Source organism: Bufo bufo, chromosome 7, assembly GCF_905171765.1.
Source record: "Bufo bufo chromosome 7, aBufBuf1.1, whole genome shotgun sequence".
Taxonomy (NCBI): Eukaryota; Metazoa; Chordata; class Amphibia; order Anura; family Bufonidae; genus Bufo; species Bufo bufo.
This window is the reverse complement of record NC_053395.1, coordinates 147,438,363-147,459,934: the sequence shown is the minus strand read 5'-3', so window position 1 is coordinate 147,459,934 and position 21,572 is coordinate 147,438,363. Positions and strand designations below refer to the sequence as shown.

Here is a 21,572-nt window from a genome sequence, read left to right as displayed (position 1 = left end):
TTTGCGCGCAAATTTTGCTTAGTACTTAGTATTGATGCTTCTGCTGCACGCTGCCTCTCCGGCCAAGACGCACATCAGAGCAGTCAGTGGATGAACCTTGATTCAGGAGAAAGAAAAGGGCTGTATGCTGCAATGCAGAGATGAGGAACTTTGAAGTGAAGTGACGAAAACTTTATTGGGTGCTCAGAATGTTACAAAAATACATTTATTCTAATTGTTTTTGCTCAGTTATTTCTTATAGTAACAATACATTTCCAGAAAAAATAAATTGAAATGCTGGAAAATAAACGTTCCATGTTTCTGCCATAATTAAAACCATAAAAATAAATTTCACAGGTCTGTACTAGGAATTGATCTTCCATATAGCAGGCAGCGGATTTACCACTGTGGGTTCACACTAGCGTTTGGAGTCCGTTATGGCTTTCCGTTATAACAGAACATAACGGAATCCATAGGATAGAATGCAAAATGGAAGCCTTTAAGAGGCATTCCGTTTTGCTCCGTCCTAATAGAAGTCTATGGGAAAACATAACGGATCCGTCTGAGTCCCATTATGCAAGACAGAAAACAAAGTCCTGTTGACAGGACTTTGTTTCACGTCTTGCATAATGGGAACCAGACGGATCCGTTTTGATTCCCATAGACTTCTATTAGGACGGAGTAAAACGGAAAGCCTTTTAAAGACATCCGTTTTGCATTCCGTCATAATGCAAGTCTAAGGGCAGCATAACGGATCCGTCCTTCCGTCTTATGGATTCCGTTATGTTCCGTTTTAACGGAAAGCCATAACTGACTCCATAACGCTAGTGTGAACCCACCCTAACTCGTAATTTTAGGCTTTTCTGTGCCTAAAAATGACTAAACAGTATTATTGTTTCTTTACCAGTATGTTTAACAGCTCACTAGAGCAGGCCATTGTCCCCACTTGCCTGAAGTCCTCCATAATTGTCCCAATTCCAAAACAGGCAGGGGTGAAGACCATAAGTGATTATCGCCCGGTGGCTCTCACTCCTATTGCTATGAAGTGCTTTGAACAACTTGTCCTCAGGCACATGAAGAGCAAGATCTGCACCTCCATGGACCAATACCAGTTTGCTTACAGAGCACATAGGTCGGCTGAGGATGCTGTCTCACTTACCCTTCACACTGCGCTGTCACACTGGAGCAGAGAGACAGCTATGTGCGGATGCTGTTCATTGATTACAGCTCGGCCTTTAACACCATCCCTCCAACAAGTTGGCAACGAAACTGAACAACTTGGGTCTCAGCTCACACCTGTGCAACTGGATACTGGATTTTCTTACAAAAAGACCACAAATCGTACGCATGGGCAAGCACTTCTCTTCATCCTTAACACTAAACACTGGGGTACCGCAAGGCCTTTACTCCCTCTTCACAAATGACTGTAAACCTATTCACAATACCAATACCATTATAAAATTTGCAGATGACACGACCGTGATAGGCCTAATCTCCAACAGTGATGAAACAGCCTATAGGAAAGAGGTTGAGAACCTAGAGAGATGGAGTAAGAACAACAACCTCATACTCAATACCAAGAAAACAAAGGAGCTAATTCTGGATTTTAGGAAGAAGAAACGAAATGGACACAATACCATTAGCATTAATGGTGGAAACGTGGAAATAGTTCAAAGTTTCAGATTCTTGGACGTTCATATTAGTCAGGACCTGTCATGGATAAAAAACACAACAGAAATTACCAAAAAAGGCCTTCAGAGGCTTTATTTTCTAAGGAGTCTGAAGAAAGCACAACTCCCAAAACAGCTGCTAGTCAATTTTGACAGGTGCACCATAGAATCTGTTATCACATACTGCATTACGGTGTGGTACTCCGGCTGCTCTTCTGAGGACAAGAAGACCCTCAAGCGCATCATCAGAATGTCTGGCAGAATCACTGGTACTCAGCTACCATCACTGGAGGACATCTTCACTGCTCGCTGCAGCAACAGGGCAAAAATTATTTGCGGGGATCCAACTCACCCCGGCCACAGCCTTTTCACACAGTCAGCTTTTACCCCAAAGCAATCAGTCTCCTAAATGCTCAGCGACTATTGCCCCTTCCAAGGATAGAAACTACCAGGGGTCAAGTCCTGGGAAAAAAAGTGTGGGAACTCACCCAAAATCCACTGCAAACCCCCCCCCCCCAAAAAAAAAAAAATATTCCGCTGAAAATTCAGTGAAACATTTATTGTAAAGTGCCAGTTTACACAAACAACTGCAAAATTAACATGAAATAAACAAATATATATAGGGACCCGCACCTATCAGACAATGGCTGCATATCCTAGCGATATGCCCCCATTGTCTGAGATGGGAAAACCTCTTTAAAATACAATACATGTGAATGGCCTTTTGAAAGCTACGTGTAGCGGGAAAAAAAAAAGCACAGAAAATCTAGCATGCTGTAATTTGTGTCGCTGCGGACTGAGCCAAATGTACACATTGTGATCAAAACAAAACAAAAACTCCCCTTATATATAATTTACTTACAGTTCTGAAGATTCAGGGGTGCTGGCTGATTTTGCCTCAGGGGTGCTGGCTGGCTTAGCCTCAGGGGTGCTGACAGGCTTGGCCTCAGGGGTGCTGACAGGCTTGGCCTAGCAGAAGGAGTGTGGGACTGTGAGGCCTTTTTTCTCCAAGCTGCTCCGGATCAGTGCTCTGGGCTCCGGGCTGGAAGTGGGCACAATAAGAAAAAAATATTTTTCATTACACCTCAGGTCAGACCACCAATCAGACCCCCAATGTTAATCAGACCTCAGCTAACAGCCCCAATAAGATCCCCAATGTTAATAAGACCTCAGATCACACCTCAGCTCAGACCCCAATATGAATGACCCCCAATCAGACCTCAGATAAGAGCCCCAGTGCCTCTCATCAGCCAGTAATAACAGCCCCCCCAATCATGTGCCAGTAATACCAGACCCCCCAATCATGTGCCAGTAATGCCAGACCCTACAATCATGTGCCAGTAATACCAGACCCCCCCCCAATCATGTGCCAGTAATACCAGACCCCCCAATCATGTGCCAGTAATACCAGACCCCCCCAATCACGTGCCAGTAATACCAGACCCCCCCAATCATGTGCCAGTATAATACCAGACCCCCCCAAATTCCCCAATCATGTACCAGTATAATACCAGACCCCCCCAATCATGTGCCAGTAATACCAGACCCCCCCAATCATGTGCCAGTAATACCAGACCCCCCCAAATTCCTCAATCATGTGCCAGTATAATACCAGACCCCCCAATCATGTGCCAGTAATACCAGACCCCCCCAATCATGTGCCAGTAATACCAGACCCCCAATCATGTGCCAGTAATACCAGACGGTCCAGACCCCCCCAAATCATGTGCCAGTAATACCAGACCCACCCAATCATGTGGTAGTATTGTAATACCAGACCAGACCCCCCAATCATGTGCCACTATACCAGACTCCCCCCCAATCATGTGCCACTATACCAGACCCCCCCCAATCATGTGCCACTATACCAGACCCCCCCATCATGTGCCACTATACCAGACCCCCCCCCATCATGTGCCACTATACCAGACCCCCCCCCAATCATGTGCCACTATACCAAACCCCCCCAATCATGTGCCACTATACCAGACCCCCCCCCCAATCATGTGCCAGTAATACCAGACACCCCCCCCAATCATGTGCCACTATACCAGACCCCCCCCCCCAATCATGTGCCAGTAATACCAGACACCCCCCCCAATCTGTGCCAGTAATTCCAGGGCCCCCCCAAATTCCCCAATCATGTGCTAGCCCAGTATAATACCAGGGCCCCCCCAAATTCCCCAATCATGTGCCAGTATAATATAGTAAAAAAATAAAATAAAAAATGAACATTTATACTTACCTCTTTGGAGCGATGCAGGCCTCTTCCAGCCTGTGTCCTGACTCCAGCACTGTACGGCTCAGGCCGGCGGCGCGATGACATCATCGCGCCGCCTACGCCGGCCTCTGATAGGCTGCCGGCCTAGTAGTGCCGGCAGCCTATCAGAGGAACAGGAAAGGGACACACCTCCCTGCCCTGCTCCTCCGCAGCCTTCTGTTTGTATCGCTGTCCTGAGGACAGCGATATAAACAGAAACAGATCACCATGGAGATGAGCGCTTCGCTTCCACAATGGAAGCGCTCATCTCAGTCCCTGCCCCGCCGCCGCCGCACACTGCCTGCCACCGCACACTGCCTGCCGCCGCACACTGCCTGCCGCCGCACACGCGCACACAGACCATGCTGAAAGGGAACGGCGTTCCTGCCATGAAAAAAGTGCAGGAACGCCGTTCCCACGCGTTCCCCCTCGACTCGACCCCTGGAAACTACCACAGACTGAAAGTGACTGCTTCATTCGTGAACCCATGATTATCTCTTGTCTGCAGTGGTGTCTGATCAGTGTATATATACTCATAAGCACTTCCTACTTTGCTCTTGCTATATATATGCTATGAACTGTCAATAGTAATGCCTTCTAGTGCAATGTTTTTTTTTTCTAGTGTAATACTTTAGTTTAAATGTCAGTTCTTGTTCCTCTGTCTATGGCATCTAGGATTGCTCCAAACAACATTTCATTGTATTACATTGTATTGTACAGTGACAATAAAGGCATCTTATCTTATCTTTAATATTATTATATTATAAAAAATTACAGACCCAAAACTATACTTACAATTAAATATCACTTTGCTCCAATGCTCCCCTTTGTCCTGCGGTAAATCGTGCAGGTCAAAGGCTTTTTCTGGAAATCCGGTGATGTACTAAGCTCTCCATGGGTAAAGCTAGGTGGAGGCTTTCACCTAGCAGTGAGCCCGGTGACATCACCGGCATTAATGGGCAGGCTTTAGGGCTGGTCTAGCCTGCAAAACGGTTAGCGCAGTGCTGATGCCTGCCTATCGGTGTCGGTGACGTCACCGGCAGCACTGCTAGGTGGAAGCCTCCACCTAGCAGTGTAAAAAATATAAACAAATAGCCCTTTCGCTGAACAATACAGCGCAGAGCAAGGTAGAGCATTGGAGGGGCTGTCTGAGTGAAAATGGGGATACGTCCAGGTTCACAGCTAGAATAGTACCTGGGCCCGCGGATGCGCACTGCTCTGCCCACTATGGGCATAGGCACCGATCTTAACAGTACGCATGCGTGGGCCCAGCTGTGACCAGCGCTTGCACGAGATCTCTAAGATAGAGGAGGAGGATGAATTAGGAGAGGAAGGCAGGCCAGTGGACTGCAAGGGGAACAGTTATGCCAGCACATCAGAGACGGGCCTTGGCACTTGCAGCTATAACACCGCTCCTGGGCACTTGTGGAACCTGATCTGCATATCTTTCTAAAATGTTTTTTTCACCTTATGGACGTGGGACAGACACAATAAAGGTACTATTGCTATGTTTGGCAACTGACAAATTCCCTTGAACTACATGTGTGGCTCCCCAGCTCTGGTGCCTCGTGTATGTGCTCTCTTTTAAAGGGGTACTCCAGCTTTTCAACACTTTTTGTCTCTCCTGCCAGACCTGTGGAGTGAAGTATATTTAACTGCTTCTTGTCGCTGTGTTCTAGCTTTTTTGATTCACTAGTTAAAAAAAACTTTGCATGCAGTTTATTTATTTTTTTGGTCCAGCAGAATGCCGGCATGAATGCTGGAAACCTTACGGACCCCATTATAGTGAATGGGATCCGGTGGATCCTGCTGGTGGCCAGCTATGCCAGAGTCGATGGATGTTCTGTTTCTCTCCTGAAATAAAATACCGAAATGCCTGCCGCATAGGTAGACGTTGCCTAAGTGCAACATTTGATATTTTTGTTGCAAGGAAAACTCCAACAATTACGAGTTTATGCTGGATTCTTTACATGTTCTCAGACATGATTAATTTAAGTGGCATCATCATCTTCTGTATATGATATTAAAGAAAATATAAGATTGTATCCTCCACCAGAAGATTGAACTGTATTATGCTCTCCTAAATAAACACTTGAATTTGGGTGATAAATCCACTTGAGCAGCATGTATTAGGCATAGTCTCATTTGTTCCAGACTAATAAAATAAGCCCTCAGAGCTCCTTATACATTGTTTTGAAGTCACGCTTAATGGATTCTTTCAATGACTTGGTCACACATACCCAGGATACCTAAGAAACTTGATAAGCTTAGGTCAGACTTTATCTAACTACATTGGATAGTGATTCGAAATTCCATGTCACAAAGCTGGAAGTGTGCCGCGGCCAGATGAAGCTGTTCTACATTACAGACCTCTGACAGCTGCTGATAAATGGAATCTATTGTGTTTTACAGCAAACAAAATGTCATTTCTTCTTGGTTTCAGAGGTCTGAAACCCCTGTTTTATGTTTTGACTATTAAATGGATTTGTTCACATGAAATGAATACCCAGCTGCTGTGCATCTTAGATTCACAACTCCCGAGATAACCGATGTATTACTAGAAATCACTATAGGCAGATTGCTGAATCTCCTTACCAGTCCTGTATGGAGACTTAGTGGAAATACTCCATGGTATGGAGACTTATTGGCAGTTCTCCATGGGAAACGGACATGCAAAGAGGTATCTTCCTAGGAAGAGAACATCTCACCAGCGCCACCTATTGGAAAGTAGCTCCCTATGAGTCAAAATTCCACATTCGAACAAGCCTTGGAATTTGACAAGGGAGTATAGCCAGACCAGATATCTATCCGTAGACATCTGTTTTGGAGTAGGATTCTGGTTGTTTCAATGTGATGCCTTGGATGTTCATTTCCAATGGAGCATTGCCAATAAGTCTCCATACAGGAGATTCAGCACCCTGCCTAAGCTTCTTCCAAGGCATTGCACTGAGCCAGCCACAATTCTACCCCGTATGGATGAGGGGCAAGCACCCCGAAACTGCTGTCTATGGATTGATGTCTGGCTTGGCTGTATTCCCTTGTCAAATCCCAAGGCTTGTTGGAAAGTCGGATTTTCACTTCCAATAGGTGGCGTTAGTGAAATGGTTCCCTTTTTTGGGAGATACCTCTTTGCATAAAGAAATGACTATGCTACACTAAGTTTTACTTACCTCTCTATGTCGACCAGCTGAAAATGATTGTTGATATCTCATAATTATTCTCTGCTAGCTAAATATTTTCATAAAGTCATTTGTCCCTCTTAATTCAAACTAGTCATAGCATCAGCTTCATGCAGCAGTCTGCAGGTCAAAGCTCAGTGGAAATAGGACTCTGTATATACTCTCACAGTTGATTGGATTCTTAAAGGAGCACTGTCATTTTTTTAATCACATATTAACAGCCTATATGCGAATATTCATTTTAATTTTTATTTTATTTTTACAAAAACAGTTGCATGGCTTTCTGGATGTCATTTTTTTTTAAGTCACTTGATATGTTTTACTTCCTGTGCTGGCTTTTTACTTCCTACTTCATATGGGCTTTTGGCGCAGCAAACAGCCTTGCTTGACTTTCTCACTGTGACCATTAATGAGGCCAATTAGAGCATTACACTGATATGTGCAATGATTTTCTGTGGACATCTTTATCTAGGCCTATACAGAGAACAATATAGCTGTCATACTGTTATTCAAATTCTGCAGTCTACTATTATACTAGCAGATCACACATTTCCGTCACAGCAGCTGTAAAATAACAATGGATCTACATAGGAGTTGTTTTTCTCTGTGTTGACTGCTACAGGACAACATTTTGTATTTCATTTTCAATGGTATAATACTGCCGAAATGAAAAACAGTCAAATATCTTCATAAAATAGTTTTCTATGAATATTAATAAATACCCCTTTATGATGCAATTGTCCCTTTAGACATGCTTATAATATTCTGATATACAGAATGGTATGTTAAGTCATAGAGTTGCTGTAAAATAGTATAATGTGTCTGTCATTTGTCTGTATTTTATAAATATTGAACCAGGAGCCAATTGTTGACCATAAGGCCTCATGCACACAGACGTTGTTTTTTGCGGTTCGCAAAACGGATTTCCATTGTTCTGTGATCCGTGACCGTTTTTTCGTCTGTGGGTCTTCCTTGATTTTTGGAGGATCCACGGACATGAAAAAAAAGTCGTTTTGGTGTCCGCCTGGCCGTGCGGAGCCAAACGGATCCGTCCTGACTTACAATGCAAGTCAATGGGGACGGATCCGTTTGACGTTGACACAATATGGTGCAATTGCAAACGGATCCGTCCCCATTGACTTTCAATGTAAAGTCAGGAGTCCCTATTATACCATCGGATCAGAGTTTTCTCCAATCCGATGGTATATTTTAACTTGAAGCGTCTCCATCACCATGGGAACGCCTCTATGTTAGAATATACCATCGGATTTGAGTTAGATCGTGAAAACTCATATCCGACAGTATATTCTAACACAGAGGCGTTCCCATAGTGATGGGGACGCTTCAAATTAGAATATACTACGAACTGTGTACATGACTGCCCCCTGCTGCCTGGCAGCACCCGATCTCTTACAGGGGGCTGTGATCCGCACAATTAACCCCTCAGGTGCCGTACCTGAGGGGTTAATTGTGCGTATCATAGCCCCCTGTAAGAGATCAGGTGCTGCCAGGCAGGAGGGGGCACCCCCCTCCCTCCTCTGTATTACATTCATTGGTGGCCAGTGCAGCCCCCCCTCCCTCCCCTGTATTACTGTATATTCATTGGTGGCCAGTGTGCCCCCCCCTCCCTCCCTCCCTCCCCTGTATTACATTCATTGGTGGCCAGTGCGGCCCCCCCTCCCTCCCCTGTATTACTGTACATTCATTGGTGGCCAGTGGGCCCCCCTCCCTCCCCTGTATTACTGTACATTCATTGGTTACTTAGCAATTTGTAGAAGCATTATATTTACCTGCGAGCTGCGATGTCTGTGACCGGCCGGGCGCTCCTCCTACTGGTAAGTGAAAGGTCTGTGCGGCACATTGCTTATAGCACAGACCTGTCACTTACCAGTAGGAGGAGTGCCCGGCCGGTCACAGACATCGCAGCTCGCAGGTAAGTATAATGCTTCTAAAACTTGCTAAGTAACCATGGCAACCAGGACTGCAGTAGCGTCCTGGTTGCCATGGTTACCGATCGGAGCCCCAGCGATTAAACTGGGAATCTGATCGGAACTCTCCGCTGCCACCAATGATGGGGGGGGATTTTAATTAGGAGGGGGAGGGAGGGGGGGCCGTACTGGCCACCAATGAATGTACAGTAATACAGGGGAGGGAGGGGGGCCCACTGGTCACCAATGAATTTAAAACTGGGGAGGGAGGGGGGGGTGCCCCCTCCTGCCTGGCAGCACCTGATCTCTTACAGGGGGCTATGCTACGCACAATTAACACCTCAGGTGAGGCACCTGAGGGGTTAATTGTGCGGATCACAGCCCCCTGTAAGAGATCGGGTGTTGCCAGGCAGCAGGGGGCAGTCATGTACACAGTTCGTAGTATATTCTAACTTGAAACGTCCCCATCACTATGGGAACGCCTCTGTGTTAGAATATACTGTTGGATCTGAGTTTTCACGAAGTGAAAACTCATCTCTGAAAAAGCTTTTATGCAGACGGATCTGCGGATCCGTCTGTGTGAAAGTAGCCTACGGCCACGGATCACGGACGCGGATGCCAATCTTGTGTGCATCCGTGCACAACGGTCGTGTGCATGAGGCGTAAGGTTGATTTAAAAAAGTGTATATCTTACTATTGTAATTCCTCTAAATGCCAATCCCAGGCTTTAACTGGTTTTATTTTGCTTAACTACTGCATCATGTCACTATGTTTTGCCACAGGTTATTTTAGTAATATTGAATAATATTTTGTGATATACAATACTAAATGCTAAAAGTTTAAGTATCAAAGGAATACTAAAATGGTTGATGTTATATAGTTAATTACATTTGTGTAATAGTAATTCATGAAATATTATGGTTTGCTTAAAGGGCCTGTCCCGCCAAAAATATTTTGCAGATATAAACCAACACCTGGATCTGAATACTTTTGTAATTGCATGTAATAAAAAATTTAGTATAGCCACTGAGTTATTCAATAAAATGTGTCTGTATAGTGCCACCTGCTGTTTGTTCTTTTTCTTATTTCTCTGTCCACCTCACTGAGGTGAACGCACATGCCTAGTTCCATCCTTCAACTGCCTCCTGGCTGTGATAGGGAGAAAGCTGTAGCAAAAAGGACCACCCCCTCGAGCTGTCAGCTTGACATAATACTATCAGAGCAATTGGCGCAATGACTGGGAAAACTGCAGATCCATGTGCGGTACAGGGCTGGTTCTAGCTTTGTTAGAGATGGTTATGTACTATATGATGTCTGATTTTAATTTTTTACATTAATCATGGGATAACCCCTTTAATATCAAGTTTCTATAATAGTATAAAAGAATCAATCTCATCTTGTTCTTCCAGATTGAGTAGAACTATGGGGGCTGAAGATCTTGCTTATAAGATGTTGAAAGGTTGTCCTCGTAAAAGGATTTCTGCTGAAGATGCCCTTCTTCATAAATTTTTCAGTACATTGCCTTGTCAACTTTACCAGCTATCTGATGGTATGTTTTACAGCACACCTGTGCATTATATGTATCAAATGAAGCAACAAAATTGTACACTTGTTGACATTTTTTTTGTAAGAAGGTTGAGTTCTTTTTGACATTTCATATAAGGGGAAAATCTAGAATTTTACTAAATGATATCTTATTCAGTAACTTCTGGGCACTGCCGAATAATCAAAGAAATATTCTTCCCTATGGACATTTTCTCTGCATATTCTGCATCTGATGGAGCATGAGTCTTATGGGAAAAAAAATCCTCAGTATGTCTCCATATGAAACTGACGGTGTATAGAGGTACAATACAGGGATAATGCACGTCTATGGAAGCCTTGTAAGGGTATGGCCAAATGTTCAGTTTTCCAGATGCAGTTTTGAAAGCCAAAATCGGGAATGGATCATCAAAGGAGATAAAGTATTAAGGAAAGATACTACTCTTTTTTTTTTTCAATTCACTCCTGGTTTTGGCTTCCAAAACTGCATCAAGGAACTTAAAGGGGTTGTCCGGGTTCAGAGCTGAACCCAGAAATACCTTCATTTTCACCCAGGCAGCCCCCCTGACTTGCTAAATCACACAGGGCAAAGGAATTTTCAGGAGTTCCGGTGACGAACCGAGCTCTCCATGGGGCTGCCAGGAAGCCCGCTGACCTCACCGGCACTGATGGGCGTGCTTTAGCGCTGCCCTAGCCAGTAAAACGGCTAGGGCACCGCTAAAGCATGCCCATCAGAACCGGTGACATCACCGAACACACTGCCGGGTGGAAACATCCGCCTGGCAGTGTGTTGTTGCAAACAAAAGAGCCCGTGCCGCGCAGGGCATGGGAGGGCCTCGGGGCATGAGATGCTCTGATGCTAGCATCAGGGGGGCTGCCTGGGTGAAAATGTGGGTATGTCCAGGTTCAGGTCTGAACCCGGACAACCCCTTTAAGCTTTTGTCAGTATCCTTATAGTTCAATACAGAGTCATAATGCGGGTGTTTGCATAAGCCCTTAATGTTGATAAGTGCAAGATAATGCACCTGGGGCGTAAAAACCCAAGCGCAGAATATAAAATCTGTGATACAGTCCTAACCTCGGTATCTGAGGAAAGGGATTTAGGGGTCATTATTTCAGAAGACTTAAAGGTAGGCAGACAATGTCATAGAGCAGCAGGAGATGCTAGCAGAATGCTTGGGTGTATAGGGAGAGGCATTACCAGTAGAAAGAGGGAGGTGCTCATGCCGCTCTACAGAGCACTAGTGAGACCTCATTTGGAGTATTGTGCTCAGTACTGGAGACCATATCTCCAGAAGGATATTGATACTTTGGAGAGAGTTCAGAGAAGAGCTACTAAACTAGTACATGGATTGCAGGATAAAACTTACCAGGAAAGGTTAAAGGACCTTAACATGTATAGCTTGGAAGAAAGACGAGACAGAGGGGATATGATAGAAACTTTTAAATACATAAAGGGAATCAACAAGGTAAAAGAGGAGAGAATATTTAAAAGAAGAAAAACTGGTACAAGAGGACATAGTTTTAAATTAAAGGGGCAAAGGTTTAAAAGTAATATCAGGAAGTATTACTTTACTGAGAGAGTAGTGGATGCATAGAATAGCCTTCCTGCAGAAGTGGTAGCTGCAAATACAGTGAAGGAGTTTAAGCATGCATGGGATAGGCATAAGGCCATCCTTCATATAAGATAGGGCCAGGGGCTATTCATAGTATTGGGCAGACTAGATGGGCCAAATGGTTCTTATCTGCCGACACATTCTATGTTTCTATGACACCCAGATATCTGCTGTAAGCCATCTCAGGGCAAATGAAGTTTTGCAAGATGCCCTTTGGAATCAACAAGCTATCCCTGTAAGGATACGACCAAATGTTCAGGTTCTTTGATGCAGATTTTGAAGTGAAAACAAGGAGTGTATTTAAAAAAAAAAAAAAGTAATGTTCCTCATTAATATTTTCTCTCCTTTTATAATCCACACCTAGTTTTAAAAACTTAATCAGAAAACCTGAATGTAGCTTTCCTCCAATATGGATTATTGAAGGAGGTGCCGAGTAGGAAATCCCTTTTATAAACTCCCTCATGGGGTTTTTGAAAATCCAGAAACATTCTTTAAAATGTAGGTTCAGTTGTGAAGAACATGTTCTTATTCAGTAGAGAACTGCATCAATCCTCCAAAATCCAATATGAGAAGAAGGATCCATTAGTAGAGCATTTTATGTTCCCTGCTGCAGTCAGTTTACTGTCTGTATTAGGCCTCATTGCACACGACCGTTGTCAATGGGTCCGTTGAAAACTCAGAAAATGCACCGCTGTGCGTCCGTGATCAGTGTTTCCTGTCCGTCAAAAAAATATGACCTGTCCCCTCCCTCCCCTGTATTTAACTCATTGGTGGCCAGTGCGGCCCCCCCTCCCTCCCTCCCCTGTATTTAACTCATTGGTGGCCAGTGCGGCCTCCCCTCTCCCCCCCCTTAATTAAAATCACCTTCCCCCATCATTGGTTGCCAGTGCGGCCTCCCCTCTCCCCCCCCTAATTAAAATCCCCCCCCATCCATGGTGGCCAGTGCGGCCTCCCCTCTCCCCCCCCTAATTAAAATCACCTTCCTCCATCATTGGTGGCAGCGGAGAGTTCCGATCGGAGTCCCAGTTTAATCGCTGGGGCTCCGATCGGTTACCATGGCAGCCAAGACGCTACTGCAGTCCTGGCTGCCGTGGTTACTTAGCAATAGAAGCATTATACTTACCTGCGATGTCTGTGACCGGCCGGGCGCTCCTCCTACTGGTAAGTGACAGGTCTGTGCTATAAGCAATGCGCCGCACAGACCTGTCACTTACCAGTAGGAGGAGCGCCCGGCCGGTCACAGACATCGCAGGTAAGTATAATGCTTCTATTGCTAAGTAATCATGGCAGCCAGGAATGCAGTAGCGTCTTGGCTGCCATGGTTACCGATCGGAGCCCCAGCGATTAAACTGGGACTCCGATTGGAACTCTCCGCTGTCACCAATGATGGGGGAAGGTGATTTTAATTAGGAAGGGGGAGAGGGGAGGCCGCACTGGCCACCAATGATGGGGGAAGGTGATTTTAATTAGGGGAGGGGAAGAGGGAAGGCCGCACTGGCCACCAATGATGGGGGAAGGGGATTTTAATTAGGGGGGGAGGGGAGGCCGCACTGGCCACCAATGAACATAATACTGGTGAGGGACGGAGGGGGGCCGCACTGGCCACCAATGAGTTAAATACAGGGGAGGGAGGGAGGGAGGGGGGGCCGCACTGGCCACCAATGAATTTAATACTGGGGAGGGAGGGGGTCTGCCCCCTCCTGCCTGGCAGCACCTGATCTCATACAGGGGGATATGATACGCACAATTAACCCCTCAGGTGCGGCACCTGAGGGGTTAATTGTGCGGATCACAGCCCCCTGTAAGAGATCGGGTGCTGCCAGGCAGCAGGGGGCAGTTATTACACAGTTCTCAGTATATTCTAACTTGAAGCGTCCCCATCACTATGGGAACGCCTCTGTGTTCGAATATACTGTTGGATCTGAGTTTCACGATCTAACTCAAATCCGATGGTATATTCTAACATAGAGGCGTTCCCATGGTGATGGGGATGCTTCAAGTTAAAATATACCATCGGATTGGAGAAAACTCTGATCCGATGGTATAATAGGGACTCCTGACTTTACATTGAAAGTCAATGGGGGACGGATCCGTTTGCAATTGCACCATATTGTGTCAACGTCAAACGGATCCGTCCCCATTGACTTGCATTGTAAGTCAGGACGGATCCGTTTGGCTCCGCACGGCCAGGCGGACACCAAAATGACTTTTTCCTTCATGTCCGTGGATCCTCCAAAAATCAAGGAAGACCCACGGAAGAAAAAACGGTCACGGATCACGGAACAAAGGAAATCCGTTTTGCGGACCGCAAAAAAAAACCGGTTGTGTGCATGAGGCCTTAGTCTGTATTCTGACAATGAAGCGGCAGATACAATGTGTCATAAAACAGCCTGTGTCTGATGACGGGATGACTGCTTCTATTCATAAAAAAGAGCAACAATAGAAGGATATTAGAGAATTCCTATATGCTCAGTTCATTAAGGAATGTCTAGTTTCATCTCAACTTCTATAATGTAATAATATTACAGGTTAGGGTGGGTTCACATCTGCGTTCTGGATTTCGTTATGGCTTACCGTTATGACATGGTTATAACGGAAAATAACGGAATCCATAAGACGGAAGTCAAAATGGAAGCCTTTAGAGGCATTCCGTTTTGATCCGTCTTAATAGAAGTCTATGGGAATCATAACGTACCCGTCCGGGTCCCGTTATGCAAGACGGAAAACAAAGTCCTGTCGACAGGACTTTTTTCTCTGTTCTGCATAACGGAAACCAGACGGATCCGTTATGCTTCCCCATAGACTTCTATTAAGATGGAAAGCAAAACGGAATGTCTTTTAAAGGCTTCCGTTTTGCATTTAGTCATAATACAAGTCTATGGGCAGTATAACGTATCTGTCCTTCCATCTTATGGATTCCCTTATTTTCCGTTATAACCATTTTTTAACAGAAAGCCATAACGGAATCCAGAATGCAGATGTGAACCCACCCTTATAGTTACTAGATTTCTGGAGAAGGGTCATTGATCCATTGAGTTATTCTGACTGCCTGAGTGGAGTCGGGAAGGAATTTTTTTCCACCAACATGAGGGAAATTGGCCTCCACCACATTAGGGTGTTTTGCATTCCTCTGGATCAACTGCCTTACATCTGGCGACATTAGAGGCAGAGCTTGTTAAGAGCTCATTTGCATCCATTTCTTCCCAGAATTCCAGAGGAGCATGTATGACCTATAAGTCTCCTCACGCCAACTAAGGCGCTCTTTTACCAAGGAGAGATAGTACCCCCCAAATACTGACGTAGGCCTCTCTCCCAGTTAAGACAGTACACTCTGCTCTGCACTGATGAGGGGCAATCACCCTGAAACAGCTGTCTGCAGATAAGGTGCTGGCTTATTTAATATCTGAGTCATGTCTCTAGGCCTATTTAAAGAGTCAAACATTGACTTATAGGATAGCTGCCTTACGTCTGGTGGCATTAGAGGAAGAGCTTTTTAAGAGCTCATTTACATCCCTTTCTTCCCTGAATTCCAGAGAAGCTCGTATGGCCTATAAGTCTTCTCATTCAGGATAACAGGCTGAACTGGGTGGATGTACAGTCAGGTCCATAAATATTGGGACATCAACACAATTCTAACATTTTTGGCTCTATACACCACCACAATGGATTTGAAAAGAAACAAACAAGATGTGCTTTACCTGCAGACTGTCAGCTTTAATTTGAGGGTATTTACATCCAAATCAGGTGAGCGGTGTAGGAATTACAACAGTTTGCATATGTGCCTCCCACTTGTTAAGGGACCAAAAGTAATGGGGCAGAATAATAATCATAAATCAAACTTTCACTTTTTAATACTTGGTTGCAAATCCTTTGCCGTCAATTACAGCCTAAAGTCTGGAATGCATAGACATCACCAGACACTGGGTTTCATCCCTGGTGATGCTCTTCCAGGCCTCTACTGCAACTGTCTTCAGTTCCTGCTTGTTCTTGGGGCATTTTCCCTTCAGTTTTGTCTTCAGCAAGTGAAATGCATGCTCAATCGGATTCAGGTCAGGTGATTGACTTGGTCATTGCATAACCTTCCACTTCTTTTCCTTAAAAAACTCTGGTTGCTTTTGCAGTATGCTTTGGGTCATTGTCCATCTGCACTGTGAAGCGCCGTCCAATGAGTTCTGAAGCATTTGGCTGAATATGAGCAGATAATATTGTCCGAAACACTTCAGAATTCATCCTGCTGCTTTTGTCAGCAGTCACATAATCAATAAATACAAGAGAACCAGTTCCATTGGCAGCCATACATGCCCACGCCATGACACTACCACCACCATGCTTCACTGATGAGGTGGTATGCTTAGGATCATGAGCAGTTCCTTTCCTTCTCCATACTCTTCTCTTCCCATCACTCTGGTACAAGTTGATCTTGGTCTCATTTGTCCATAGGATGTTGTTCCAGAACTGTGAAGGCTTTTTTAGATGTCGTTTGGCAAACTCTAATCTGGCATTCCTGTTTTTGATGCTCACCAATGGTTTAACCATTTAATGGTTGGTGGTGAACCCTCTGTATTCACTCTGATGAAGTCTTCTCTTGATTGTTGACTTTGAAACACATACACCTACCTCCTGGAGAGTGTTCTTGATCTGGCCAACTGTTGTGAAGGGTGTTTTCTTCACCACGGAAAGAATTCTTCGGTCATCCACATAGTTGTTTTCCGTGGTCTTCCGGGTCTTTTGGTGTTGCTGAGCTCACCGGTGCGTTCCTTCTTTTTAAGAATGTTCCAAACAGTTGTTTTGGCCACGCCTAATGTTTTTGCTATCTCTCTGATGAGTTTGTTTTGTTTATTCAGCCTAATAATGGCTTTCTTCACTGATAGTGACAGCTCTTTGGATTTCATCTTGAGAGTTGACAGCAAATGATTCCAAATGCAAATAGCACACTTGAAATGAACTCTGGACCTTTTATCTGCTCATTGTAATTGGGATAATGAGGGAATAACACACACCTGGCCATGGAACAGCTGAGAAGCCAATTGTCCCATTTCTTTTGGTCCCTTAACAAGTGGGAGGCACATATGCAAACTGTTGTAATTCCTACACCGTTCACCTGATTTGGATGTAAATACCCTGAAATTAAAGCTGACAGTCTGCAGTTAAAGCACATCTTGTTTGTTTCTTTTCAAATCCTTTGTGGTGGTGTACAGAGCCAAAAATGTTAGAATTGTGTCAATGTCCCAATATTTATGGACCTGACTGTCTTTTTTTCAGCCATAGACTACGTGATGATGAAATTCTTACAAAATTGGGCAGATATACCAATCATATTTGAATAAAAATATTAATCTTTATTGAAAATACAGCAATCAGATTAAAAATGAATTTCACAATAGAGAAAAAATTGGCATTCCCAAGAAGGAGGGGATAAAGTGACATACCAAACAATGCATCATAATATAAAATAACTAACGGGCAGTGCTAGTGACCAAATATATAAATGTATAATGCCAAATACTACCACATCAAGTCCATAATTTTACCTAAAGTGCTAAGTGCTATTATTGACAGATGTATATATCATTTATTTAACCCCTTAAGGACTTATGACGTACCGGTACTGCATATTTCCCGAGTCCTTAAGGACTGCGGCGCGGCGGGGGTTAATAGGAACAGGATGTCCGCTGAACAGCGGGTATCCTGTCACAACGCTGGGAAGGGGGGTCATGTGACCCCCCCGTATCGGCGATCGCAGCAAACCGCAGGTCAATTCAGACCTGCGGTTTGTTGCGTTTCCGGTCCATTCGGGTCTCCGGTGACGCGATGAACCAGAAAAGGACGGTGATCGGTGGTGTGATTACACACCACCAATCACAGTTCGAGCATTTTGGGGCGGCGGTGCTGTCCTTGGTGCTGATTGGAGCGGGGAGAGAGGTGGGAGATTCAAACACCCGGCGCTCCTCTCTCCCCTCCTCTTCCTGCTGCTGCTCCTGCACCGTTCTGCACCAGCTCCTGTGATCCCCCCCGTCGGCACCCATCACCCTCCTGCACCCATCACCCTCCAGGTAGGTTAGGGTCAGTGAGGGAGAGGCACGATTAGGCAGGGATAGAAGGGAGAGTTTGATTTATTGTTTCTGGTGGTTGGGGTCCACAGCACTTAGCTGTGAGACCCTAGACCCACCCAGGAGTGCTGCCACTTGCGGCCCCCCCCCTTCCACCACCACTTTTTTTATTTTTTGTCGTGCGCTGACTGTGGCCGGCACTCTTAGCTTCCGGGCACTGTTAGCGCATCGCCCGCCCCACCGCTGATCAGCAAGTTTGAAAATTATTTTTTTTTTCTAACACTTGTCCATTTTTTTTAACTTTAGCTTTTTAGTACGTGAACACCTGTGCCCCCACACACACGCACATAAAATAAAGTTTTACACGCACGCACATACACATATCCATGGCCCGCCGGATGTTCTCAGTGGAGGAGGCATATGCCCAGCTTGCCTCCGACTCCGAGAGCCCCAGTGAGGATGACCCCACATTCCTCTTGTCATCCGCATCCTCCTCATCATCATCTGATGACGATGAGCCCCCAAGGCGGCGGAGCCGCCAGGCGGAGCCAGGGGCCCCACATGCTAGCGACCCTGTGGCCCACACCAGTACGAGCCGACCTGGGGCTCGTACTGGTTTCCCGGCCCACCAAAAAAGCCCACCGGAGCCCCCTACCAGTAAACTTAGCTGGTGTCCCCCAGTGGATTTTGAGCCCGCGAATCCGGATTTTGTTGGCAATCCAGGAATCCAGATTCCCACAGTGGGCTTCACCGAAATTGACTTTTTTAGTTTTTTTTTCAGTGACCCATTTGTGAATCTGATGGTGGAGCAGATGAACCTGTACGCCCAACAGTTCGTTGCTCAGCACCCGGGCTCCTTTTTGGCTAGACCCGGTGGCTGGACGCCGGTCAGTGCAGCCGAGATGAGGACGTTTTGGGGCCTCGTGCTGCACATGGGTCTAGTGCAAAAACCGAGTGTCAGGCAATACTGGAGTGGGGACGTCCTCTACCAGACCCCACTCTACAGTATGGCCATGACACGCCCCCGGTTTGAGGCCACCTGGAAATGCCTGCATTATTCAGATAATGACCGTCTGTATAAGATACGGCCGGTCATCGATCACTTCGGGGCCAAATTTGAGCAGGCCTACGTACCTGGAAGGGAGGTCGCGGTCGATGAGTCTCTCGTTGCTTTCAAGGGGAGACTTAGTTTCTGCCAATACATTCCCACTAAGCGGGCGAGGTATGGCGTGAAAATGTACAAAATTTGTGAGAGTACCTCAGGGTACACTTACAAGTTTCGTGTGTACGAGGGGCGAGATTCCCGTATTGAACCCCCAGAATGTCCCCCCACTCTGGGTGTTAGCAGGAAACTCGTGTGGGACCTTATGCACCCACTGCTAGATAAGGGTTACCACTTGTACATGGATAACTTTTTTACTAGAATTCCCTTGTTCAGGTCCCTTGCCGCCAGATCCACGTCCGCTTGTGGGACCGTGCAGAAAAATCAGCGCGGCCTCCCTGCCCACCCCCTCCAGGTACCTATCCCCAGGGGTGAGACCCGTGCCCTTATCAGTGGAAACCTGTTGCTGGTCAGGTATAAGGACAAGAGGGATGTCCTTATACTGTCCACAATCCACGGTAACAGCATCATCCCTGTCCCTGTGCAAGGTACCGCCGCAACGGTCCTCAAGCCCGATTGTATCGTCGACTACAATCGGTATATGGGAGGAGTTGATCTCTCTGATCCATCCTCAAGCCATATAATGCCATGCGCAAAACCCGGGCATGGTACAAAAAAGTTGCGGTCTACTTGGTACAGGTTGCCTTGTACAACGCTTTTGTACTATCCCGAAGCGCTGGCAGCACAGGGACATTCCTCCAATTCTATGAGGCAGTCCTCAAGGACCGGATTTTTTCAGAGCGGGCCGGAGTACCTCGGGAATTGGAGGCGCCCGGATCATCCCTGGCCAACATTTTCCAGGTGTGGTCCCCCATACTGGAAAGAAGGGACGAACCCAAAAAAGATGCATAGTGTGTCACAGGAGGGGGATGCGGAAGGACACCACCACTCAATGTGACACTTGCCCCGATCATCTGGGCCTCTGCGTTATCTATTGCTTCAGGGAGTATTGCACTTCCATGGAGTACAACATTTTTATAATCCCCAACAGTCCCCTAGAGAACATAAAAAACTATGGCTCTCAGACTTTGGAGACACAGAAACAATTTTTTGTTTTAGTGCAGGCATCCTCAAACTGCGGCCCTCCAGATGTTGTAAAACTATAACTCCCAACATGCCCAGACAACCTACAGCTATCAGCAGGGCATGGTGGGAATTGTAGTTTTACAACATCTGGAGGGCCGCAGTTTGAGGATGCCTGCTTAGTGTCTCCAAAGTCTGAGAGCCATACACATTAGGGCATCGCCGCGTCCATAAAAATCTTCTGTATAAAAATACCCCATAAACTAGCCCCTCGATAAACGCAGTCAAAAAAATCTAATAAAAACTATGTCAAAAAAAGCAATTTTTATTGTCACCTTGGATCCCAAAAAGTGTAATAACAAGCCATTAAAAAGTCATATGCACCCCCAAATAGTGCCAATCAAATCGCCATCTCATCCCGCAAAAAATGAGCCCCTAAAAAAAAACAAAAAAAAAAAAGTAGCTCCCAGGCTATGGAGATACAAAAAGTTTTTTTTGTTCCTAAAATAATGATATAGTGTAAAATCTAAATACATTTTTAAATGTAGACATATTAGGTATCGCCGCGCCTGTAAGAATCTTCCCTATAAAAATAACATTTGACCAAACCCCTCGGATGAACAGCGTTAAAAATATCAAATAAAAACGGTGCCAAAACCCATTTTTTGGCAAAATTTCCATTTGAATCCTTTTTTTCCGGTAATAAAGCAAGGGTTAACAGCCAAACAAAACTAAATATTTATTGCCCTGATTCTGTAGTTTGCAGAAACACCCCATATGTGGTCGTAAATGGCTATATAGCCACACGGCAGGGCATAGAACGAAGGGAACACCATATGGTTTCTGGAAGGCAGATTTTGATGGACTGGTTTATTTACACCATGTCCCATTAGAAGCCCCCCTGATGTAGCCTAGACTAGAAACTCCAAAAAAGTGACCCCATCTAAGAAACTACACCCCTCAAGTTATTCAAAAGTTACTTTACAAACTTTGTTAACCCTTTAGGTGTTCCACAAAACTTAATAGCGAATGTAGAAACAATTTTAGAATTTACATTTTTTGTTACCTTGCCTCAAAAAAGTGTAATATAGAGCAACCAAAAATCATATTTACCCTAAAATAGTCCCAAAACAACAACCACCTTATCCCGTAGTTTCCTAGAT

The 21,572-nt window shown here is 45.3% G+C and overlaps 1 protein-coding gene across 3 annotated transcripts in view; it reads left to right on the top strand.

Annotated features, from left to right (window-relative positions):
* The window catches only part of CDK15 (cyclin dependent kinase 15), a 243,718-nt gene that overhangs the window by 189,000 nt on the left and 33,146 nt on the right, over window positions 1-21,572 (top strand). For all 3 annotated transcript variants that reach the window (XM_040441007.1, XM_040441006.1, XM_040441005.1), the window contains one exon: window positions 10,426-10,565. In XM_040441007.1, coding sequence (XP_040296941.1) covers window positions 10,426-10,565 — 140 coding nt within the window. The remainder of the gene's footprint in view (window positions 1-10,425; window positions 10,566-21,572) is intronic.